The 26,001-nt window shown below is 39.6% G+C and overlaps 2 protein-coding genes across 2 annotated transcripts in view; both read left to right on the top strand.

The window, feature by feature from the left end:
• Nucleotides 1–15,187, top strand: part of cpne8 (copine VIII) — a 30,328-nt gene extending 15,141 nt beyond the window's left edge. Inside the window, exons 6-20 of the mRNA XM_062547243.1 lie at nucleotides 1,314–1,390; nucleotides 4,555–4,618; nucleotides 5,793–5,896; nucleotides 6,834–6,938; nucleotides 7,085–7,126; nucleotides 7,384–7,459; nucleotides 8,117–8,170; nucleotides 8,620–8,681; nucleotides 9,557–9,603; nucleotides 9,827–10,008; nucleotides 11,237–11,364; nucleotides 11,587–11,689; nucleotides 12,615–12,672; nucleotides 13,585–13,658; nucleotides 14,334–15,187. Of these exons, the coding sequence (XP_062403227.1) occupies nucleotides 1,314–1,390; nucleotides 4,555–4,618; nucleotides 5,793–5,896; nucleotides 6,834–6,938; nucleotides 7,085–7,126; nucleotides 7,384–7,459; nucleotides 8,117–8,170; nucleotides 8,620–8,681; nucleotides 9,557–9,603; nucleotides 9,827–10,008; nucleotides 11,237–11,364; nucleotides 11,587–11,689; nucleotides 12,615–12,672; nucleotides 13,585–13,658; nucleotides 14,334–14,528 (1,371 nt within the window). The 3' untranslated portion in view covers nucleotides 14,529–15,187. The remainder of the gene's footprint in view (nucleotides 1–1,313; nucleotides 1,391–4,554; nucleotides 4,619–5,792; nucleotides 5,897–6,833; nucleotides 6,939–7,084; nucleotides 7,127–7,383; nucleotides 7,460–8,116; nucleotides 8,171–8,619; nucleotides 8,682–9,556; nucleotides 9,604–9,826; nucleotides 10,009–11,236; nucleotides 11,365–11,586; nucleotides 11,690–12,614; nucleotides 12,673–13,584; nucleotides 13,659–14,333) is intronic.
• A 3,541-nt stretch (nucleotides 15,188–18,728) lies between these two features.
• Nucleotides 18,729–25,886, top strand: dus2 (dihydrouridine synthase 2). Its single transcript, XM_062546700.1, has 16 exons — nucleotides 18,729–18,824; nucleotides 19,333–19,465; nucleotides 19,568–19,613; nucleotides 19,760–19,851; nucleotides 19,942–19,985; nucleotides 20,340–20,400; nucleotides 20,682–20,729; nucleotides 20,879–20,944; nucleotides 21,047–21,117; nucleotides 21,969–22,055; nucleotides 22,147–22,315; nucleotides 22,563–22,684; nucleotides 23,734–23,877; nucleotides 24,339–24,426; nucleotides 24,658–24,731; nucleotides 24,966–25,886. The coding sequence occupies exons 1-16, from the start codon at nucleotides 18,796–18,798 to the stop codon at nucleotides 25,249–25,251; spliced, it is 1,560 nt and encodes a 519-aa protein (XP_062402684.1). The 5' UTR covers nucleotides 18,729–18,795; the 3' UTR covers nucleotides 25,252–25,886.
• Nucleotides 25,887–26,001: the final 115 nt, after the last annotated feature.

The following is a 26,001-nucleotide window of genomic DNA, read 5'->3' as shown; positions in this document are numbered from 1 at the left end:
AGGTGAAACTAAGATGGTGCTGCCGCCAGGCATTGTGGGAGTTGTAGGCATCATAGGCATGCAGCTGGACATGTTTTTCTTCTTTCTTTTTTTGTAAGCGGAGGCGAGCCTTAGCCCTCAGGCACAGCATCAAGAGCAGACCCAGTGGAAGTGAAGCTTGCTGGGGTGGAAGAGGGTTTGATCCGCTCCACTTGAATGCCATTGTATTGGAACCAAGACATGGAACAATGCATTGGTCTGATTCCCTATCCGCTGGGTTCTTTATGGTGCTGAACCAATCCCAAAGAAATGTCCTAAGTGATTTTGAGATCCCATGGCGCTGTAAAAGAAATCCTCCAGACCCTTGCCAACACTGTATTTGCCAGTTGCTATTTCTGTACTCCTCTTGTCAAAAATGCACAGAACAGCCTTGTAGGTTGCTATATTTAGACTCAACCCAGAGGAATGTTTCTCTTTTTAGAATAACTTCAGTGTACACAGACCAAAGCATTCATTTAATTGAATTTAAAATAGATGTGGTATCACCCATCAGAAAAGATTTTTTGACTCAGTTGAATATTTAATGGCTTTCAAGTTTCTATATTGAGATTATTACATAACTCGTTATTGTGGTATTTCTTTCATAGTTTCTGGGGTTTGTTGCAGACCTGGTGTTTATGACTTTGGTTGGAGGTCTTCAAGAGTGTGATTTGCTTGTGTGTGAGAATGCAGTAAAAGGTTACTCAGAACTTGAAACTCTGCCTGACAAATTTTGTCCTGCAAATATTGAATTCATGCCCTTTAGTCTATCAAGTCACTTTGGGGTGGCATTGTCTCATAATCTTAAATACTGATAATCACAGAAGTGATGTGATGCAATGCAGACGTTCATTGTTCATGTATTGGAAAATAAGTATAATCCCAGCATATAAATGAGTGCATTGAATGACATTGTGAAGTGTTAGCAGCAGGTTGTACTTTCAACAAAGAAAGGGAATACATCTATCTGTTGATTTATTTATCCAACCGTTCATCCAGGATGCTGCTGCATATTCTATCCTCTGAATGACTAGACTAAGTGAATGACTGTCTGCTTGCTTATCATCAAAAATAGAGAAAGTTTTCAGTCAAGATAATGTGTTGTATAGGACGTTACAAAATCTTGTTGTATTTTCTTAAAGTTTTGTGTATTTTGTTCTGGATGCTCTTGTTTGATATTTGGCTTTACTGTAGGTGCTGATGTATGGGCTGATGCGGCTGATGTGTGGATGTGTTGATTGGCGTCTTCTAAACCCTGTGGTGTTGTGTGTGTGTGTGTGTGTGTGTGTGTGCAGGACTTCCTGGGCCAGGGCTTCTGCACGCTGGGCGAGGTGGTGGGTTCACTGGGGAGCCGCCTGGAGAGACCCTTGATGTGAGTCCGGAGCCTTCTGTCTATATTTATCCAGATAGCAGAGACCTCCACGTTCAGAACAGGAATGGGGTTCATTAGGCCTCTGTCATATCTCAGTGTGATCTCCCACCACTTGACACTGCTGGTGGCATACTCATTATCATACTCATTATCATACTCATTATCATACTCACACACCATTTAAATCACTGGAGCACACAGTATCATCTACCTCTCACAGTGCAAGCAACCATGCTGCTCTCACAGGTCCCTAACAAGGGAGAGCAGACATGGTAAAGGCAGGATTTGAAATAGTACACGTTTCTTGAAGAATCATTTTATATTTGGCCAGTGGTTCTCAAAGTGTGGGGTAGCAATGAACAAGATGATTTTTTTTACCTATCGGAAATAATGCATTTCTTTTTTGATAAGGAAGATCCTAGATCCAAAACAAAATAGCCACACACAAACATAGGAGTCCTAAACAGACCTACAGTACATATACATTAAAATTCCAGAGGACCGAGATTGGAAATGTAACATATTTTAACATTACCATTTACCACCTCCAAAGTGGGGAATAACAGAAAAAGTTTGAGAACTGCTGTGTCAGGCCTGCCCCTATCCCAATTATAAGTGGCATACAGTAGTCACCATATTGGTTTTGGACTCTCCTAAAGTTCTAGGATGACAAATATTGACTGGATGGGGATACTGAGTTGGCCCTTCTAACACAAAGATAACCACTACTGTTACAGTTTCAGGTCTGGTATTGACTTTGTACTTGGTCGATAACAATGCTTTTGACATGGTCTTGCTTGCAATGGATTTCAAATATGTAAACATGCACAGACCAGACAGTACAAGCCACAACAAGACGTAAATTCATCTACTGCTTCTCCACCCTCACACCGTGCATGGCCACACATGCATTTACTGTATGTGCATAGCCTCAAGAATAGGTAATGCACTGTATAACATACAGTACACATTTAGATCAAGACTATTCAAAATTAACAGATGTTACTGTATAAATGAGTGTGTGAAGCACACAAACATGAAAGGTTTTTTTCAGACATAGGTGTATGTGTGCACGTGTGTGGGGGTTGATGTGTGTTTGTGTATAGGGGGGGGTATGCTTTAGTGTGCATGCATGATTCATGATGTGTCTTGTATTTGTGTGTGTGTGGGTGTATGTGTGTGTGTGTTAGTGTGCATTGTGTGTGTGTGTGTGCACAAATGCACTCATCTGTTCATGTATATTCTGTAGTGCTTCTGAAAGTGTCACACATGAATGGGTTTATTGAAGAATGACACATACTGTAAGATGATGATGTAAGAATGGGCCTCTCTCTTTCAATTATATAACAGCATCGGTCTCTGTCCGCTTTCATTCATGCCTTGGCTAACATGTTCCCTCATGGAAATCTTGAAGCCCAAATGACAGTCTCAGGTAAACTGACTGTAAAAGTGGTAGTGTAGTGTCAGTGTATACAGTAATTGTGTTTTGTACATACAAAGCGGGCAGAAGCATAATTTTAAATGTACAGTATTCTATTAACATCTTCCAGAGTAGGGTGGGTTATTGTAACCACAGCTGATGGTCATAAAAGTCACAGCCTGCTTTTGAAATATGAATGCTGCCCTGTCCTGGCCCTCTCGCTTGCTTCGTTTCTCTTTTTTCCTTGCTTATGGGTTTGGACATGGAAGTCGTAATTAACCGTACAGTTTTGATTTCAGATACCTTGGAGAGGTGTTAATTCCGCTGTAGGTAGGGTATTTTCTGCCGTAGCCAATCAAAAACCAAACCTATTCACCCTCACAAACAAAATCAGCATTGAAACAACATTTGTGGGCGAAGTGTTTACTGTTGTTTGTTGATGGGTTTTTTGGGGGGTTTTTTTGTTTAAAAGATCCCTTTAGACCGTTGTAAATGTGACAGATAGTTTGATGAAGTGTGAAGCATTATTTTCCATTCAGGTTAAAACAATCCATCTTGGGGAACACAATTCATTCTGTCACCAAAAGTATAACATATCATCTGATGCTATGTCTAACCTTTGGGCATCACAACAGCTTGACAAATGGAGTCACAGCTAAACAAACAGACTGCCTATTGATCATAATGTTATAGAACAGTGGAGATAATTACTGAGACACCACACATGCCAAAAAGATGAAACATTATTTAGAAAAAAAAACATACTTCACATATATGGAAATTATCACCAGACTCTGTATACTGTCGTTTGAAAAACAGATAAATTCTTAAAATTTTGTTTACAGGTAGAACCCCTATATTTTTGGGTGCAGTCCATTGTGACTTGTGACTCATCACAGATTTTTTTGATATCATATGTAGATGTGGTATATGTAAAGTTTTAAATGATAAATCATATTTTCAGTGACGCCAACATACTGTAGTTTGAAAAAAGCCCCACCAAGATGTATACAAACATATTTGAATGTGAAAGTACTCTAAATGGTTTTCCATGAAGATGAATGTCTGGGGTAAAGGTAAATGTTAAGTTATTTTCCAGCTGAATTATTTTGGAGTCTAAAGTGTGCTAAACTAATTAGCATTTGGTTACTGTTACATATTTCATACCAAAACTGCTGTCAGATCCAGATGCTATGTCATCGTGATTCACAAATCCTCATCATCAAATGACAAATTTATCATTGCCCTATTTTACTGTCCTGAAAATGAACACATTATGCTAATGGCTCTTTGAATATTTTAGGACGCTGTACTGATTATAAACATATTTGCATATCAGTAATCAGCCATGATGAACGTCTAATGTCACCAGGGACGTTTTCTTTAGAAGCACAACAGTTGTGATGTTCTTAGAACTATTGATTAAAATAGATTCTACAGTTTCTTACTGTTCCATTTTTTCTTTTACAGTTTCTTTTATAGTTTCAAAACAATGTGACTGCTTGGGTTTGATCCTTGATGCATCGTGTCAGATTGGTTTATTTAAAACTTTTGAAGAGTTTTGAGTTGGTACGCTGTGCACGTGCAGCCTAGTTGCTGCTATCAGGTCAATCTTAGGCAGTGTTTCTTTTAATCAAGACACTAATGACTGGTAGATCTATAGCGTTCAGTATTGGTGGTGCCAAAATGACTCAGTTAACAAGAATTTGTTCTACTTTTTGTTCTACTCTTATCTCTGTTGCAGTGGGATTCCTAGTAAGAACTGCGGGACCATTATTATCACAGCAGAAGAGCTAGGTAACTGCAGGGTAAGACATGCAGGTTTTTATAATTATATGTAGGTTTTTATAATTAGATTGCATTAGATTCAACTTGATTGTCATTGCGCAGAGTACATGTACAAAGACAATGAAATGCAATGAAAAACATTTCACTTTGGCCATGACCTCATGCCCAAGGAACTCACCTTGAGATAGCTGTCACTATCAACACTATAAACTGCTAGAACTAGAACTACAAATCCTATATGTAGTTATATACCAATTGAATTGAATAATGAGTAGTATACATGATGATGGTTTTAAAACATTTTGAAGATGGCACTTGAATATATACTGTGTACGTGTGGACTCACAACCCATGACTATTGACGGTTAAAAATGAATCTCTTTGTACTCACAATGACATCTCTGAAGAGAGCGATATGGATCTGTAAGCTTGGTAACACTTTACTTGACGGGTTCGTTCATAACACATTCATGACAGCTGTCATGAACTGCACATGAAGCATTTATGACTGTTTCATGAAACATGACTCAACATTCATACCAACTCTTTCATAAATGTGGAAGACTAAACGTCAAAAACTCCAACTCCAACTAAAACTCCTAAAAGTCCAACAATCGCAAGGCAGCATTGCTGTCTTTTTTGTTTTTGCCAACCTGATCATGTCACATCTTAGTCAACGGAGAAGTCCAGTGTCCAGGAGAATTTAGTTTTTTGTTTGTCTGTTTGTTTATTTTATGATAGTTAATGCATAATTGTCTACACCAATGACTGTATATAGATATATAAAACAGGAATGTCCAACCATTTAGAGGTCCACAGATGGTCAGTAGTTCACTTCCCAGTATGATGAATACTTCACAACTCGTATAGTAAAGTGACATTTGAAGTAGACATCATAAAATATTTACAAACGCTGGAGAGGATTGATAATACCCTGTATATGGATTACTAGATTGTTGGACTTTTATTTTGACAAGTTTTCGTCGTTTTGTCTTCCACCTTCATGAAAATGTTGGTATGAATGTTGAGTCATGTTTCATGAATCAGTCATGAATGCTTCATGTGCAGTTCATGACAGCTGTTATGAATGTGTTATGAATGAACCCGTCAAGTAAAGTGTTACCGTAAGCTTTTTCTCATGTGTCTGAGATGTTTGATATTCCTGTTTAGTCATTTGTGCTTTTCTAATTTCAGGAATCAGTTCTGTTACAGTTTTGTGGAAACAAGCTGGACAAGAAAGACTTTTTCGGGAAATCAGATCCCTTCCTCGTTTTTTACCGCAGCCATGTAGATGGAACGTGAGTTGGCCTTTAACTCTCACCTAAACTATATGTTTCAGTATCAAGAGTAACATTGAGGGGTTGTGGAGATCTCTTTATGCCGTCTTACAAAGTAATGTAACTTTGCTGGAAGCCAGGGATGAGCTGGTTAGTTGTTTTAATACAATATCATTTTATGAATTTATATAGCAATCAGTAAACATGTGCATTTGGACATTTATAGACCCCTTCAGGGTTTCCATGTTTTGTTGTTTGTTTTGGACTCATCTTAAATAATAAAATCATTCATTGTTTCTCATCTACATATCTTCACACAGTACTCCAAAATGAAAAGGCAAAAACTAGGGTATTGAAGAGTTTTATAAATGTATATTGAAAATAAAATACTGCAATATATGAAGTATTCAGAGTACTCACAACAGTGTTAGTTAAAGTGATTTTCTTAGTTAGAGTCTTCATTCCATCAGACCAGGGGATTTGGTTTCTCATGGGTTGAGGACGGTGTTCATGTGTTGGGGTATTCCCAGCAGGCAGATGTGCCTTACACTGAGTGATGGCTTGTGTTTGGCCATGCTGCCATAAAGATGCTAGGGTGTTGGATATCCCCCTATACAGTTGTCCTCCCTCCCCAAAGGATCACTGGCTCTCATTTATATACAGTACCTACAGTGGTTACCAATTAACATGGAAAACTTGAAGGAGTCTTAAACGTTCTGTATGCGCTGTATAACCCATTGTGCCTTTCAGGTCCTCAATCTCTGCTTTCTAAAGAGTCCATTGTGTACAGTTTATCAATGTAGAATCTATTTAGTGTTTAAATAATTCCAAAGAAAGAGAAGGACACACATATTAGATATACATTTTATATATATAGGTGTTCCTATTTTAAGCAGTAATGGGATTAACAGCCATAGCCTGTGACTAATATGGGATTAACATGTATTGTGTTGGATAGATTCACCATCTGCCATAAAACAGAGGTGGTGAAGAACACTCTGGATCCAGTGTGGCAGGCGTTTAAGATTCCTGTCCGTGTGTTGTGCAATGGAGACTATGACAGGTCAGAATGCAGCATCCATTTACTCCTCCATGCGTTTGCTCTTGTGTTCTGTTTCTACTCATCTGTTTCAATTGAAATGAAACAACTGGTGACATATAAGTGAATAAATAACATGTGCAATAACAAAAATCTGTTTTGTTCCGCAGGGAGATAAAGATTGAAGTGTATGACTGGGATCGAGATGGCGGGTAAGAATCACATGTCTTAATCCATTTGCAAGCCATGTCAGTCAGTCCTGAACGTGAGACATCCATCTATTCATGTAATCAGATATCATTATTGCAACAGATAATACCATTACCATAGAAAGTCTTAAGGCATAAAGTGGAGATTGTGTATTTGATTTATAATAGCCAGCCTGGATATAATGCATATTGAAATGGTCTCCAATTGAAATGCATTGCATATGATGCTGCTTGTCTAATCACGATGCCTCCTCTCCCAGTCATGACTACATTGGGGAGTTCAGCACCAGCTACAGGGAGCTGTCCAAAGGCCAGTCTCAGTTTAATGTGTATGAGGTGAGTCAGCTGCGCTCAGCGCTCCTCTGTCTCTCAACACACTATGGCGCACACTCGCCATGTTCCAGCGTACCATCACATGTACATACATGTGCACACGCACACAAGTAGGCCACAGGCTCTTCCAATTGTTTCTAGTTGCAATTATTTGATTGGTATATAGTGTGCAGTGTTTATGATTCAGAGCGATGGGAAGTTATTTTTATCAGTACCTTGTTTACATGTTTAATTGGATGCATATATGATGTGTACATTGTGGGAGCCAGAAGGCTATTACAGTGCAATGTGTTATTGTTTCCATCTGTGCTTTAGATAATTAGATGTTATGGCACAGAGAGTTTGTGTCATCTATGCATATCTAGAATGTGCATTGGGTATATGATATGTAGATGATCAGCCGTGTCTCTGTAAGCCTGAAGCTTCTGTTTCCCTTCTGTACTTTGCATACTAATTGGGGATCCCTCCTTCTCTTCTTCACAAATGCTACATACTTCTCACTACTTATTTTTGTCAATAGCATAGTGTACCAGGAACATAACCCAACATTATATTGATATTTTTGTGCATCTAAATAGACAGGTCTGTCAAGCCATGATTGCTCTCTGGATTGTACATTAATGTACTCAAATAGTAAAGCAATCACTTTTGTCTGGACAGGTGGTAAACCCAAGGAAGAAGAAAAAGAAGAAGAAATACAAGAATTCTGGAACCGTAAGTTCACCTTTTTAACTCAGCTCCCCCCTCACTGATAGGACCGTTCTGAATGGAATGGAAGTAGAGTAAAGGAAAAAGAAAGAAAGCCATTGTCCATGTTAACAACTGAAATTATTGGTAAGACTTCTTATGCAAGGTCCTACTTTACATAACACCTTCATAAGCAATGCATCATGCCTTTATAAGCTGTATGTAAGCATTCATAAGTGCTAGTCCACCTTTGCTCACTGCATGTGGGCATGCGCTAACGGTAATGTTACCGGACTCTCCGTCTCCCAAGATCAGCGTTCCGACTCTCATGATCCACATACAGTAAATGTGATAACATTTATGAAGTGTTTATGTGGCGTTTGTGAAGGAGATATGCATTGCTTATTAAATGTGTTATGATATGTCCCCCTAATGGACTCTTAATAGGAAGTGTTACCAAATTTTCATCTCGACAGGTGACATTGCTGTCCTGCCTCGTGGACATTGAAGTCACCTTCCTGGACTATATCAAAGGAGGGTGAGTCTTCTTGGCCACAGCACATTTCTAGAAACCTCCCTGCTGTTGGACAAATGCTACCGTATGCACGTGTATATATGCACATGTGTGTGCAATGCGCATTCGTGTGTATGCATGACTGTGTGTTTGATGTTTGCCACAGCTGATGGCTTTTCTTAATGAGAGTGCTTTGCCAAGTGCAAAAAGGATGGGGGAGAGGCATGGAGAGAGAGAGAAAGCGAGAGAGAGAGAGAGAGAGAGAGAGAGAGAGAGAGAAAGAAACAGTGAGAGAGATTCCTCTTGGTGTAGACAGACCTGCTGCTGGGTCTTTCCAGGCGTGAAAAAGCCTCGCCTACACACACAGTGCTTTCAATTCAAACGGGGAACAAGAAACTCCAGCATGGTTAAACTGCTGCTAAAAATAGCCCTGCTCAGAGTAGGAGGAGTTTATGGCAAGGGCTTAGAGCTCTGAACAGGGGGACAATGACTTGTCACTGCAGGTGCCACTGGTTTTCACTGAAATGTACAATCTGTCCCAAAGCGTATACCTCAGATTTCCTAATTGTTCTCTTCATTAAGCAGCCAGACTTGTACATCAGTGCACATCAAAGAGCGTCAGAAGGGGCATAACTGAGACAGATTACCTACTGAGTCATACACACACACACACACACACACACACACACACACACACACACACACACACACACACACATCATTTTCATTTGCTTCCTTCTAAGCATTTCAATCATCTTCTATTAACTGCAAGTGTAACTGTATTAACTGTAATTTGATTAATTGCCTTTTCATTCACATCAGTGGTGTATGATTGAATGTGTGTGTGACTTCACCTTACTCTGTCATTGAGCTATGATCTGTTCTGTTTGCACTTGCAGAACCCAGATCAATTTTACAGTGGCAATTGACTTCACTGCATCAAATGGTGAGTGGCGTGGCTGCGGTGTGTGTGTGTGTGTGTGTGTGTGTGTGTGTGTGTGTGTGTGTGTGTGTGTGTGTGTGTGTGTGTGTGTGTGTGTGTGTGTGTGTGTGTGTGTGTGTGTGTGTGTGTGTGTGTGTGTGTGTGTGTGTGTGTGTGTGTGTGTGAGCTGGGCCATGTGCGGCTGCTCTCAGCTGACTCGCGTGCCTGGTGCTGTGCTTGTGAGCAGGTAACCCGTCCCAGCCTACCTCTCTGCACTACCTGAGCCCCTACCACCAGAATGCCTACGCCATGGCCCTGAGGGCAGTGGGCGAGATCATCCAGGACTACGACAGTGATAAGATGTTCCCCGCGCTGGGCTTCGGTGCAAAGCTTCCACCAGATGGCAGGGTCTCGCATGAGTTTGCCCTGGTAAGAGCCTCTCCAAGATTGAAAACAAGGCTATTGTTTCCATTTGTTAGTGCTTTCTCACATGTATATGTAGGCAGAGAGGGGTTTTAAAAGCGTCAGTGTTGGAAGAGGGGAGCTGAGCACACATTTAAAATGCAGTTACTAACATTCAGAGGCGTGTCGGTGCTCTCCAGTGCTGTGCACTGCAGCAGACTACAACATATCAGGAGTTACTGTATTTTAATGTGTTAGAACACTTTTAACAACAAAACAGCAATCGTACATTGCTCTCATTTATTCCCAACATATGCTGTTTCCACGGTGACAGTCTCTTTGTGTGTGCGCTGCTCCCATTGGCCCAGAGGGCACAGAGCTGCAGACGAGCTCCATATGCACTTCCTCAGCTGAGCATTTAACATTTACTTAAGTGAGCTCCGTACTCCCTACTCTGAGGAGCCTGCTGACAGGCACGCAATGAGAAAGGAGGGACACTTATGCAGCTGTCACAGTCGCAAACTCTCTGCTGAAAAAATCTCAATGACAGCGGGGTTTTTTTTCTTCTCCAAGTGCACATTGTCTTGTTAATTGTGTCCCTTGGCTATGAAGCAGCAGCATTTTCACGGTGGAAGTTTTTAAATTATGACTCGTGATTTTTCTATTCTTCATTTGATAATTGGAATAAACAAAGGGTAATGTGATGTACCTTACCAATTATTATCATAATCTGCCAACATATGAAAATCTTTCTTATGTATCTGTCTGATACAGTTGAGAATGATGGGGTTTACAATGTAATCCATAGTCAAATGATTTCAATTTAGCTTAATTCAATTTTAATTATTTGCATCATTTAAGATACAATATTTTTATTCGGAAAGATATGATTTGAAAATACTGTATAAAAGAGGTGAACATGCTCCTGATATCATAAAATATCATGATAAGCCTCAGGATGTTTTCCCTGCCTCATTGCACTGAACTATATACATACACACAGCTGTCCGATCCTATTGCTCGTTGCAAGGATGTACAGCTAAAAGATGCTGTAGTTTGTCGGGAAAGGAATCTGGATGTGCAGGCAGTGATGAAAAACGAATTGGGCTAATTGTGGGCACCCAAGTGGTGTGGGCATGTAACCTAAAAGCCTGACTGTAGTAATAAAGCCTGTTTGGCTCCCTGTGGTCCCATTGTGCTGTCACTGAGACAGGTACTAATGTTTTCTTAATGATGTCTCTCTTTTCAACACCAGAATGGGAATCCTGATAACCCCTACTGCAGTGGAATAGAGGGGGTGATGGAGGCTTACTACCAGAGCCTCAAGTCAGTCCGACTCTACGGCCCCACTTACTTCTCACCTGTAATCAATCATGTAGCCAGGTTAGTGTCTGTCATATCCACTCAGAGTCCAGAGTTCACTCTCAGCATCAATCCAATTGCTCACAACCCTGAACACCCAGCCAGGTGCTCTCTGCCACTGGGCTGCATTCATACAGAAGTAATTGCATGTTCAAGCTGGCAACACCCACACACTGTACATTATTTAGAATGGCTTCTCTTATTAATGTGATGTGGCCCTTCTCATCTGCTCTTTATGGTCAGATATGCTTCCCTGGTGAGAGATGGCTCTGAGTACTTCATTCTCCTCATCATCTCTGATGGCGTCATCTCAGATATGGCACAAACGAAAGAATCTATTGTCAACGTGAGTCCTCCCTCCCAGGTCGATGCATGATATTACTTTTGTACTGCAGACTTTCATCTGTCCTTGCAAAGCTGCCTATTCAGTGTCATCTTTTTTTCTGCATTTCTCTGTTTGAACCTGTCAAACTACATTATGTGCTAGTGAGGTGGTTACTTTTGTGTGTTGCAAGCTTTCTTCGGAGTGACTTTTCTTTGTGAGGCAGCACCACTGTGTCTATTCTGGTTAACACTGGTGTGTCAATCATACTTTAGAAGTTCTGATGACTTTGAAAATTTATTGTAAAAGCATTATGCTGACTGCTACCTAAATTACAATAAATTAGTTGGTTAACATATTTTGAGATTTGAATTGTTTGAAAGAGTTTTCTTTCTTTTTGTCTGGAAATAGAATGCAGCTCAGAGAAGAATTCCACAATGACAAATTCAGCTGAACTTTATAATTTCTACTGTAGATGTTATATAGTCTTACATGACAGCATGCAAAACAATCTACTCCTCCTTCTCAAAAATCACCTTATTTTTTAAAAACATTTACTCACACAAATATCTAAATTATGAGCCTGGCAACCTCAGTGAAAGTCAGAACATTATTTTGTAGAAAAAAAAAAAAGATTTAAAAAATATTAACAATGTAACTAACAGCCATTGGACTCCTGATCCATGAAAATACGGATTATTGTTGAAATTATTAATAACTAGTGCAGTGCCTGTACAAACAATGTTTTCCAAGAAACTTGCCCAATTACGTTGATGCAGGTAGATCATGTTAAATTGGTGATGATGTAGAATCAGGCCCTTGCAGTTAGTAGAGCTTTTTACTCACTTTGCAAAGTAAAAAAGTGAAGGGGAAAGGCGTTTGAGTTGCAGTTAATGGCAATATGAACACATTACACTCAGTAATGTTCCTCTTCTCTTTTTATTTGTAGGCTTCTTGTCTTCCAATGTCAATAATAATTGTTGGAGTAGGACCTGCTGAATTTGATGGTGAGAGAAAGCACCTTTTGTTAATGTGTGACATTTTTGTCATTAGCCTGTAAAGGGACTAATTTCTATATTTATTCTGAAGTCACATTGTGCTGTGGTGTGAGTAGGAGTGTGTGTGGGCAGGAGTTTGGACTGTATTTTTATCCATGTACAGTATAGTATGCTTCTATGCTGCAAAGTAAATGTGTCATGTTGTTCATCACAAAGCTACACTGACACCACCATCCTTCAGTAGCGAGCATAGTCCCACTCACACACTGCTGCTGTCATAGTGATGGCAGCAGCACCTCAGAGCCTTAGTTTGTTGCCCTAACATGCATTGGTCATTTCATGACCAAATGCCTCTTTAAAATAAATATAAGAAACTACACATTTACTTCCATTTTATGTTTTTTTTGCTGAACAACTATCAAAACTTTAGATGTACTGTATCGTATTTTCATTACTCAAATTGTTCTTTAAATTGCTCAAATTGTTCTTGAAATTATGCTTTTTCGTAACTGACATCACCATGGGTGAGGGGATGAGTGTAGCGATGTTGACAGTGCTGGCCAACAACAGTTGCAATTACAATGTACTCACACGCATGCACAAACACACACATACACACACACATTCATCCATAATGAATAACAGCAATATAAGAAATCATCATCAAATGCCGTGGGTGTGGATGGGTGTATGTTGGTTCCAGTGGCGAGTGATGAGGTTAACAGCACTACAGTGACCAGTATATAGACATGTTTTATTTGTCTTATTTTAGACTTTATTCTATTCTCTTTATTCTCTTAAACAAATCTGTTTAAAGGACCACTGGACTATAATAACCAGAACATTTTAGTGTTTTTTTAGACGGATTTACAGGAACTGGGTATGAATTTGAGAGATGATGTAATCATTTCTTTCCCTCAGAAATGATTGAGCTGGATGGAGATGAAGTGAGAATTTCATCCAGAGGAAGATTTGCGGAGAGGGACATTGTTCAGGTTTTCTCTCAACCCCACCTTCCTTAACTCTTTCCTATCCAACAATGCAAATATCACTATATGTACCGATGACACACCGACAAAGCTTTCATGTTATCAAAACAAAACTGTGTGGTGATCTACAGTATAAAGAGGGCACAGGTCAAAAGCAAGTGTGCTCTTGCTGCAATACTACATTAAGGATTATCACAAACATGGACTCTATTTTTATATTATTGACTCTGATTTTTAATTATTAGTTCTAAAACTGAAATTGTAACTGAGTGTATTGTACATTTTAATATTGCATTTGATTTTTATATTAGGGATGCATTGTTATGGTAAATAGTACAGTTGTCTCTGAGCGCTCCTTTCAACCAATTGCTGTCATTTGCTACTCATTTAGCCAATATATGGCTATAACTTTTTATATTAAAATGTCAGTCATGACATGCAGCATTTAAACTGTAGTGCATTTTATATTCAAATTTAGTGTCTGAATTGTATTTGTTACATTGTATTAGGATAGTCTATTTCTCACAAAGAACAACAATAAATTGGAAAAATGGCATTTTTGGTCAAATTTTAGGCCAAGGTGACAATTATTTTCATTATACAATTAGATTCATTTCATGAGGTACATGGCTTATTATAATATAATTATTCTGTATTTCATGCTTTTTTTGTCCTATCTAGTTCGTGCCATTTAGGGATTACATCGATCCCAGGGGCAACCACATCTTGAGTATGGCTCGTCTGGCCAAAGACGTCCTGGCTGAAATCCCTGACCAGTTTCTGCACTACATGAGAACCAGAGGCATCAAGCCACAGCCTCCGCCCCAGTCCTACACCTCCAAACCCCCATCAGTACCCATGCAGACCCAGATCTAAGGTCACAAAGACAATCTCACCACTCTCTCTCTGTCCCGATGCTTTGGACTAACAAAGGCATTTTTACATTGATCAGAGGACTCAAGCTCTTAGTAGCATCCTGAAATTTGAAGATGTTTACCAAGTTGCCAGACCAGGGAAATAGAAATGTTTTCCAGGGGTGTGATCTTAAGGCTTCCTGCAATGGAAAAGATGTGAAATTTCTTTTTTGATCTTCCATAGCTCCTCTGCATTCAAATGACATCACACTGTTGTCACAAATCTCTCTTGAGAAAAAAATGTTTACAATTGTACTGATTTCTACTGATGGTTAATTTTATACTTTTTCATGCGATAAGACGTGTTTTTTCAGAGGTTATAAATATGTCAGCCCAGAGACTGAAGCTGCCAGGAGAGCGGAAACCTTTTGAGTTCTTTCTGTGTGAAAATAGGCATGTTAAATGTGATGCGCATGCAGTGTCATCTCAGACCGAGTTCTCCCTCCACTGAAACATGTCACACTGACATTGTGTCTGTGAGACCAACTGTAGCTCCTAGTCCATACCTAAATGCCTCAACATGGGGGCATCTTCTTCACCGTCTGGACAGCCTTATCCTCAGCACACTCACTGACGCTGCTTAAAAGGATATGGTGACTGTGTGTCCAGGGCCCAGCTGTCAAAAACATGACCACAATATCATTTTATATGATTTTTATTGTCTTAACATATGCATATGCTGTTATATGTTTCTTGCCTTCTTCATTCAAAGTAATGAGAAGAACTTCATGTTATGGTTCTGTGTCAATATGTTGTATGCTTTTGCTCATCCATGAGATTCTCAGTTGCAAGTGTTGGAGTTGAGTACTTTGCTCAGCACGCTCTCTCTTGAGGCAGAACTTCATATTCCATTTAAATACAGTATATTTTAATGATGCCGAGGCCAGAAAGACATTTTTAAGAAGACAGAAACTGAGCCATTTTGTCTTTGTATATGTAATAATCAGCAATGGTCACATGGTAATACATGCAGACGGTCAGAGATTTGCCGTGTCTTTGAGACGGACCACAGGCAACCAATCCGATTGAGAAGCCTACAGTTTTCTGCAGTGTCCTTGTTTTATCCACCTAATTGTGACTTAAGAAGAGAGTTAAATGCTGACGGTGTATTTACATTTATACAATTATTACCAAACACATTTCACTGCCATTACTTCTAGCGCAAGTAAATCCTGTTCTGCAGTACAATTTGTGCTTGTATTTTACAGAGATGAAAAAAATGACACAAATAATTACATCACAAACTGTATATATTTAGATAATTTCAGACTGCCTGGAGATATCAAAGATTATTAAGATCATTAAGAATATTGGTCATCATAAAATATATATAATTGTTTTATCCAAGGAAGCCATTCATTGTGAGTCTTCCTTTAGGACATGGTCTGTGAGAATGCACATTTATAATCTCTTGGGCTTCTTGATGCTCTTTTAAAAGCTGAGCGAGCCCTGGTAACCAGGAAAAAAATAACTCACACAGTGGAATGGAGGAACTTCATTTATTTAACATGACAGGATGCCATCTTCAAACATACACCCACACACTCTCTCTCTCATGCACCATACATCTCTATACTACATGTATAAAAAATGCAGCAGCATCTCAAATGCAAAACAGGAACTTCACTATTCTTTGTTCAGTCAGATGTCTCTGTGAATCCAAAGACTTTATAAGCCTGCTTCTCCCTGTGTGGTGTATACAGCCATTAGAAACCAGCCCTAGACTTCTGTCACACTTCCACAAGCACAAGAGCATGTGTCATCTTTGGCAAAAGTAAAATGTTTGTTTTCTTTAATAGGGAATAGCCTACAGCACACCCAGTGTAATTTTGAATTGCACATTCTTAGGTTGGTCCATGATCACATGCTGCCTGTCGTGAAGAACTCTCAGGAGATTGGATTTCTGGGTAATTAATATAGGACATTAGAGGAGCAAAGGAACTCCCTAACAGTTAGATGTTGAAGTATGGGGTATCATCCCCATACTTCCCTTGGTTTAACTTCATTTCCCTTGGTTTATTATTTTTAGTTACAGTGCACAATAGATAACAAACAAACAGACTGATTACCATCCCACACATTCTAGGGGAATACGTAGCCTACTCTGCTTTCGAAGTAATCTTTGTAACATTTATTTTCTATCTTTGGCACTTTGTCCTTTGGCTCAGGTCAACATGTTTCACAATATACAGTGAATTAACTAAAGCTATACGAAGAGTCCTGCTATTTTGCTCATAGTTTTGTGAGAGGTTTTTTTTTTTGAGCAAAGGGTTTAGTATGACAAACTGATCATTAGCACACGCGTGGTGTTCAGCCTCAGGTATAAAGTGTGAGTAATCTTGAGGAGCACTGAATGATTTCCAAGAGTCTCTCCACTGTCCTTATGAAAGAAACCGCTCTGCTTCCAAATAAGGCTTCCTCTTAAATCCTGCCTTTCAAACAATACTGTCAGTGGTCTTCATTTGCACCATGAAATCAAAAGACAGTAACAAATTACTGGATTATTAATTAAGTATCATGAAAGGATTAGGGTGAACTAAATTCAGCATCATGAAATTCCTTATTGTTGGGAAGTTTAAGTACATGTCTTACTTTTGTCTCAAATTCTGGATTATGTGGACGTCACAGAGGTACAGTGGACAGTCTCCTTTTGGTGATGCTGTATGCAGTGTAACCTGTACAATGTATTTTTGAGTGAGATTAATATAATGTGATGATTTTACACACAGACCTCTCTACACTCAAAGTATATTATTATTGCTGATATCATTACTTGTTAGTACTGGCTGCTGCATCTGCATGAGTATTCTGATGAATTTGATGCATCTTTTCCTTGACTTGTGACCTGTGTTTTATTGCAACAAAGAATTTGCCTTAAAATCACACTGAACTCTTGGAATTGTGCAATGCCTTCAGTTTGAAGTAAATTCATGTTTGTCTCAGTGCTCATTTATCTTCTTATGTCAGTTTTCCTTGACTCTTATTCTGAGCTTCCCAAATCCATTGAAGCTACTTGTAATTCACAAAATGTCTTGCAAGCACATCCAGCCAGGGAACCATAAATGGGGCTCTATTCCATCTACACTTTACCTCAGAGAACTTGAGACTCAGTTACAATTTCCTGTATCTTCATGCAACTCTGCACATGAGCCAGCTCTTCTGCCGTTCTTCTGCTACTGTATCTTCATTTCCCTCATTCTTCATATCTGGTATTTAATTCAATCACAATATTCAGAATAATTTGTTTGTTTGTTGCTGAAGAGATCACAGCCACAATAAGGTTGATAGGTAGGTAGATAGATCAAATAAGGGGGTATCTATTTAATGGTCATGAATATGGATGAAGAGAGCGAACCTTTCTACACAAGGGTAAGCCTGGCTACTTTGTAGGTCATACCAATCCCCCGAAGGAAACTGCATGAAAGGATTCAACCAACTCAACCATTATTCAGATTCATCACGTACAGTACACAGTTATAACAGTGTATGCAGGTGAAATCCTACCTCTATGACTGTAAAAAGAAAAATAATATAAAAAGATTATAAGCAATAGCCTAGTTAATAATAATTACATTACAACTATGAAAAGATATGAATCTATATAGCTTATAAAATATAATAATTGTAACAATAAAATGTATAAAATAAAAATGGGTAGGCCTAGGCCTAAAATAAAGGCTAGATTGCACATGGCAGTTGGGACCGCTACATCAGTTGAGTCCAATGTATTCATAAGAGTGGCAGGCCATATAGAGGAGTCTAATGGCCTGAGGGAAACAGCTCTTCCATAATCTCTTTCCATCAAACTACAGAAATGCTTGCCCGATTTCAACAACCTGAACATGCAGTTAAGGCTACTGGGATGGGTAGAGTCCTTTCAGTTTTAATGGCTCTATTTTTGCATCGGCTGATGTCTACAGGGAGGGGAGAGGAGTCCTAGAGATGCGCTCAGTAGTGGGCACCACTGTCTCTGCAAGATTATTGGCCATATTAAATAAATAGTAGGCCACACATGTCTGGCAAATGTCACTTTTCCTCAGAGATACGTTCTCCTGTAAATGGACGCCCATAATACAATTCCACCTATTGGCCAGCAGGAGGCAACCGGATGATTCTTACCAACTACAGCCTGACAGTGGTACTGATAGTCGGTGGTATTTATCTTTGGTGACGTATACAAGAACAGGAAGTAGAGTGTTGAACCAACACATGTGTTGAGTTGTTTCTGCATGGAGCCGGATGAGAACCTGAATAAAAGGTATTTTTTCTCTAGTGAGAGACATATTGTAAAATTAAACTTAAACCTATTAGTTCTCACTAAATAAACAATGTTCGTATTCTTGTAATTCGTTCTACAGTTCAATATATAGGCTAGTAGCCTAACGCTATCTAATAAATTACTATTTCCAAACAAGGCTAAAGATATTTAGCAATGTTGCCATCATCTGGCGTATAAAGTGATTTCTGTCGTTAGCAGATTCTGTGTTTTATTGAAGGACCAGGTAAGTATTTATCAATGCTAGCCTATTAAACAAAAACAGTGTGCTTAGTCTTGGTATATTGAGTGAGGCTATGGTGTTAGTTTGATGTTGCTGGTAATATCATGATCCCCCAGTCTATGATCTTGACATCAGTAACTTACTTACCTTTACATCTTTACAAGTTGTCTCTTTGGCACATCAGCTGGATGCGAATAACGTTATGCACTTCGATCTTAGACCACTCTTAAGCAATGCTATATGAAATCCTGTTTTGTATTTTGAAAGGCTACCAATCATGGCTGAGACAACAAAGCTGTCCTTTCGCAATAAAACAGCACTTGCCCCGATGGTTCGTGTTGGCACATTACCCATGAGACTGTTAGCACTGGACTACGGTGCTGATATTGTGTATTGCGAGGTAGGAATCAGTCTCCAGCGCCATTGTTTTGTGTCATATTAGGTGCTGATGATTGCTTGATGCCACGATTATTCATATTACATTTACATTTTGTTTTCACAGGAGCTAATAGATATAAAAATGGCCCAGTGCAAGCGAGTTGTTAATGGTATGTATGGGCTTGGTTAGTTCATGGTTAGTTCACTTAAGGCTCTAAGAGAATGTGTGCAAATGCTGAACTGTGTTCAGTGTCCTCCGGCTCTTTCGGGTTGACTATTGTAATGTTTTCTCCATTCTCTTTTATGTGACTGGCAGAGGTGTTGGACACTGTGGATTTTGTTGCTCCAGATGACCGAGTCATGTTCAGGACATGCAGCCGTGAAAAGGACAGGATAGTCTTTCAGATGGTAAATATTCATGTTTGTTGCATAGTATCACACATCATGTGTGGTTTACAAGTATTTTGTATTAAAATAATCCAATCTTTTCCCCCGAAGGGAACAGCAGATCCACAGAGAGCTTTGACTGTTGCCAAACTTGTGTAAGTTCAACATTTTTAAACAGGACTATTTTTTGTAGCGTTGCACTTTAAGTATTACTATTATTCATGAATATACTGGTGGTGCTCGGAGAGGCTGTAGATAGATCATAGACATTGGAAGACCTCGGCAGACCGGCACTGTGATGTAAAGGGCCTTCTTATCTCAATGCTACTGACTAAATATCAGTTTATGGATACTACTGGCCTGTTTAGTCTTGCAATGGCACGGGTGACTGCATCATGGGGGTTTTAAAGTTTGAAGACACCATTGAACCCCCTCCCCCCATAGCCTACACATCCAGTGCTCATTTTCTGACCTCTTTGGATCGCTTTACATTTGTGTCAATGATGCAGGCAAGATGATGTTGCTGCCATTGATGTCAATATGGGCTGTCCTAAAGAGTACTCTACTAAGGTAAGCATTACTCAGCTGTCAGGTTTATTTACAATAATTAAGCTGACCAGTAAATGGGAATCAATAAACAATAGCTCATGTATTTTTGTTATAATTAGACATCTGCAATGATGTATCATAGATGATTGCTGTGCAGCTAGTTGGAATAGTCCCTGTATCATCTGCTTTAATAATTAGTATAATAAGTATATAGGTATAGGTTAGACTTGTCAAGCATGTTTACTCAACGCTACATCCTGAGGAGATCCGTAAGTGTTGACTCGTATCTTTTGCTCACACAGGGTGGAATGGGAGCTGCTCTTCTCTCTGACCCGGACAAAATAGAGGCCGTAAGTCCCACTTAAGAATTTTCTCCAATTTAGGCTTGAGGCCAAGGCTGTACTGGTTACTGAATTTCAGTTGCATATCATTTCTGATTTCTTTCCTGTCCGGTATGTTGGTCCTGTGTCTGCCATTAACATTTCTCTTGTATTTGAAGATTTTGACCACACTTGTAAATGGCCTATCAAAGCCTGTGACATGCAAAATCAGAGTTCTCCCATCGGTGAGTATCTTTGTAATGACCCTTACACTTGAATTTTAAGTTGGTTTGATGAGAATGTTTGGTTTTCATACAGAATATTTTGATTTCTGAAATATCTTTCAGCTGGAAGATACTGTAAAACTGGTGAAAAGAATAGAACAAACTGGAGTGTCTGCCTTAGCTGTGCATGGCAGGTAATGTGATAATCCCTCTGTGTCTGCATCTGCTTGCTTGTGCTTTTTGTATTCACAATTATCACTGATGTAATATATTTAGTAGAATGTGCACCTTTGAAGTAGCCTGGCTCCGTGTTCCTACGTACATGTACTTCTGCTCAGTTTTCATTTCCCTTCAGTATGTCGTCTGGGTCTGCGGTATATTCGCGGGTTTTCTCAAGACAAAAATGTGCAGGTCCAATCGGTGAACAGAGGGAGTAGCTGAGAAAGATGACGTTGAGGTCATGCGCTACTTTGAGCATGTCACGTCACGACCAAACGTTAGCGTTTGGTTATGGCGGATCTGAGTGGCTCTGGGCAGATCCAATAGTTCAACATCAACAGAGTACCCGCATTCAAGAAAGTTCTTGCGAAAGTGGCCAGACTTTCTGTACATTGTGAATGTACGAGAGTATGGTAGGACCAGGCTAGAGAGGATTAAAGCGTAGCCCGTCTTTCTCCCATAGTAACGAGTTGCATTACCGTGTCTTGATAGAAATGAGGGATCTTTGACCAGGCTACCTTTGAACAAGGCCAACGTAATAAGTGGTTTGGGTAGAGAGGTGATGGGTTTACCAGAACTGGAAAAAGTAGTTATTCAGGCCTGAAAAGAAAGTGTTTTTGCACAAAAATTACAACAATTATATCAAAATACATACAGTATGTATACTTATGCAGTTAAATGTTTGGATTGATGTGTTTGAAACGGCAGATTACTTAACTGTTAAAATGGCTATGTGAATGTAGACTGTGAATGTCATTTTTGGAATGATACAATTAGCTTCTGTTGATGTCATTAAACACTTTCATCACTGTACATCATCGACCAGATTGAAAGAAGAGAGACCTCAGCATCCTGTTCACTGTGACTACATCCAGGCAGTGGCTAAGGTGGTGTCCATACCGGTCATCGCTAAGTGAGTCCAGCACTGACCTCTTCACTGCCTCTGTTTGTTTTGCTTAGTTGACCAGTGTGTCTCAGACTGCTCTCTGTCCTTGGCCTTGTAGTGGTGGCTCTCTTGATTTGGTGAAGACCCATTCAGACATCACAAAGTTCCGTGAGGCCACCGGGGCATGCTCAGTGATGCTCGCCCGTGCTGCCATGTGGAATCCCTCCATCTTTTGCAGCAAGGGGATCCTATCTGTTGATGAGGTCATGAAGGAATACATTAAATATGTGAGTTACATATTCAAGTGTCCTCTGGGCCATCTAGACCACTACTGTCAACTGAACTGTCTTGGAATAGTGGTTCAATAATTCTATTATTATTGAACCAATATTCCAATATAACAATATTCATATAACACCCCTCAAGTTTCTATACATCAGTAGTCTATCGGGGAATAGTACATTTGAATGAACTACTTGGGATATATATAGCACATGTTAAAGACCTAATGCAATGTGTTGTTTCTGATTTTAGGCAGTTCGTTATGACAATAATGCTTTCAACAGCAAGTACTGTCTGTGCCAGATGCTGAGAGACAGAGTAGAGTCACCCATGGGCAAACAGCTGCATGCTGCGCAAACCACTAAGGAGATCTGGTACTGTATAGAACCTCCCAATCTACTTCTGTCTTATTTGCTCACTTTCCTGCATCACACATACAGTATGTGACCTGATCTGGCAAAATGAGTCATCATGAGGCAAAATTCAGGTTTTGGTATGAATGGACAGAGGACACAAAAAGCTTTATGATATCATATCATTTCTTGAATTGTTGTCCAGATACAGCATTTTGAATTATGGTCTCCCACCATCTTTTTCCAACTGAAAAACGGAGAAAATCATTTTTGAAGTTACAGGTTACAGGCAGGTAAGACAGGTAGGATTTGCCCACTTGAATGGTATTGGTATTTTAAACTTTACATTCATATCTTGACTCTGAAACGTAGGGAAATGAATTCTGAATGCCTCTTCTTTCATTAAACACCAAAAATCAACCAATGAAAAATCAATATTTTCAATGTTTTTTGAAGTAATGGTAGCTTGGCCACGCTCACCTACTGTAGATCTCCGTTCAGGGAGATACTAGTCTGGAACACCATCTCCATCGGCAGATAACCTGCCCAATCAGCAGAGGGTATGATGCTATAGCTTCGAAATTTAAAGTGGCTGTGGTAAGTGGTAGTAGCAACGCCTGCAAACGTCAAAAATTGCCGTCGGAAGGAGGTGTAGATTTATTTACAGAAAGGTAGGCCCACATATATTGTTTCCTGACTGTCAATGCTGTTTATTGTCAGTTTGTAAAGTTCAAACAAAGTAGCAAGTAACGCTAGGAATCCCTGATCAATGTGATTGGTTACGCTGGACCAATGTTTTCAAAGTTAATGTTTTGTCTACGCCCATCACCTTGCCTATAGTTGGAAAGGTGAGTGAGTATCCAGACTCTATTCACAAAGTGAATGGGTTTGGTTTTAACTAAGCTAAAGTAATCGGCCTGCATTTCAAAATTAGAAACTCGTTCTGCTCATGCTCATTCCAACTCCATTCCATTCTGCCATATCAGGTCAAATACTGTATATGCTCACTTTGTGGTCACATGTTTGCTAAATGATGTACTTATATTTGCGTATGTTCTTGTGTTGATCAGTGAGGTGTATAGTATGATGGAATACTATGACAAAATTGAGTCAGAGCTGCAACAGAGAAGAGAAGCCCTCCAGAAAAATGATACCATCGAAAACCACCCTATATTAGACGGAGATGTTATCACCATGCCTGTTCGGTTTGAGAAGTGCGTACAGAATCAAAACCTATCCTCAGTCTCTCAATTCTCATTTTTACTCAGTCATTCCCACACACTAATTTAACCTTAGTAAAGTGGCGACTACAGTGTCTGCTCCAAAGAGAATTGAAAGGAAAATAATCAGATGTGACCAAACCATAACACTTGATTACTATTCACAGATTCATTGTTACATTTTTCAAAGAATCATTAAGCACATTGTACTCTCTTGTACGCTGTTCAACAGATAGACCTGTGATTTTAGTGTCGTGTGTGTGTGTGTGTGTGTGTGTGTGTGTGTGTGTGTGTGTGTGTGTGTGTGTGTGTGTGTGTGTGTGTGTGTGTGTGTGTGTGTGTGTGTGTGTGTGTGTGTGTGTGTGTGTGTGTGTGTGTGTGTGTGTGTGTGTGTGTGTGTGTGTGTGTGTGTGTGTGTGTGTGTGTGTGTGTGTGTGTGTGTGTGTGTCGGCCAGGAGAGAGTACCCCCCACAGATAACACCTAAGATGTACCTTCTAGAGTGGAGTCGTCGGGAGAAACTGGAGCAGCCAGTGTATGAAATGGTGAGTGCAGCATCAACAGAGAGAGCTTGTGGCCTCACAGGAGTGAAGTGCCTTTTAATGTGAAGTGTTCTATTATGAATTAGTTAACTGATTAATTAGTGTTTTATACGCTTTAGTGCTCTGTCGGATACTCCTTATCTAATTAACTATCACAGAAAAAGAGAAGCAGGTCAACATTAGGATATGATCTTTATACACTGTATACCTGATCGGTGATATTACCCTTTCCAGGTACAGCGCAGCCAGGACCGAGCTTTCCAGTCCACTGTGATCGTGGCGGAGAAGAAGTATAGATCCACCCTGTGGTCAGTCCTCAACATATTATCATACAATGCTGACTCTTAGCACAGTCCACTCTGTACGACTTCCATAGTGTGTGTGTGTGTGTGTGTGTGTGTGTGTGTGTGTGTGTGTGGATTGATGCACTGTTGTGGCCTCTTTTTCTTGGCATACACTCCAACTGTCTGTACTTTGTATTTAGTAGAGACTCACTGAAGGTGTGGTGAGGGCACAAATGGATCTTTTGTTTTTTTCAACAGGGAGAAGTCTAAGAAGTTTGCCGAGCAGGCGGCTGCGGTTGTGTGTCTGCGTGTACTGGGCGTGCCCGAGGGGCGTGTGGGAGAGGACAGCTGTGAACTGATCAGTAAGCGAAAGAGGGAGGAGAACAAGAATGGGGAGTTCCAGCCAGAGGACAGTCCAGCACCAGAGTTAGATGGCAGGAAACGACTCATCACCCAGTCACCCCAGAAAGCAGAAGAGCCAACAAACAGAACTACCAAAGAGGCTGTCATGAACGGCTCACATGTCAATCAGACTGCTTCATAGACTCATCCTCATCACAGCCCCTCTCAGAGGAGTTACTGAATGTTTAATAACAGGATGCCTGCTGCTCAAAGACCAGTAAACGAAAGAAGAACTCTTATAAATTATTCTGTTCAAACTGAACCACAAAGTTATATTCTCAATGTTCTAGGCTACTAGACCTATATGTCTTCTGTGGGGATTCACATTCTGAGTATCTATAGTTTCCTTCAACATGCATTTGTTACAAACTTTTATCTTTTATTTTGAAAAGATGTTTGGTTGTTTAAAGCATGATGGAAAATATGTCACTGTCTTCCGCTTTACAAGTATCATTTTTATATACAATATAATTTCTCCTCTTCTAAGAACAGAGATTATGAAAAGTGCCTGTGTCAACATTCAGTTATGAAAGCAACCATAGAGTTCCTTAACTCATTCTGATGTGTGACTGCCTCGATTGAACCTGCAGAGGGCAACAGATGTGCATCTGCTGAGAATGGACTCTCTTAATTTTGAAATGTCTTAAGATGTTGGAAATATCAAATGTCTCCGTTTAATCACACTGTGGTTTGAACGAATAGTTATCAAGGTTTTTTTTTCTTGTCAATTTTAATTCCATTAAAGCTTTTATGGTCTGAAATTAGGCTCGATTTTGATTTGGTCCCCGGACATTTTTTTTTATTTTTAACTATTTATTTAAAAAGTGAATATTATCAGTAAAGTGTGGAAATGAACTGAAGAAGTGAAAGTAATGTCGAGTTGCATTACATA

Source organism: Sardina pilchardus, chromosome 10, assembly GCF_963854185.1.
Source record: "Sardina pilchardus chromosome 10, fSarPil1.1, whole genome shotgun sequence".
NCBI classification, from domain to species: Eukaryota; Metazoa; Chordata; class Actinopteri; order Clupeiformes; family Clupeidae; genus Sardina; species Sardina pilchardus.
This window is presented reverse-complemented; position numbering and strand designations above follow the sequence as displayed.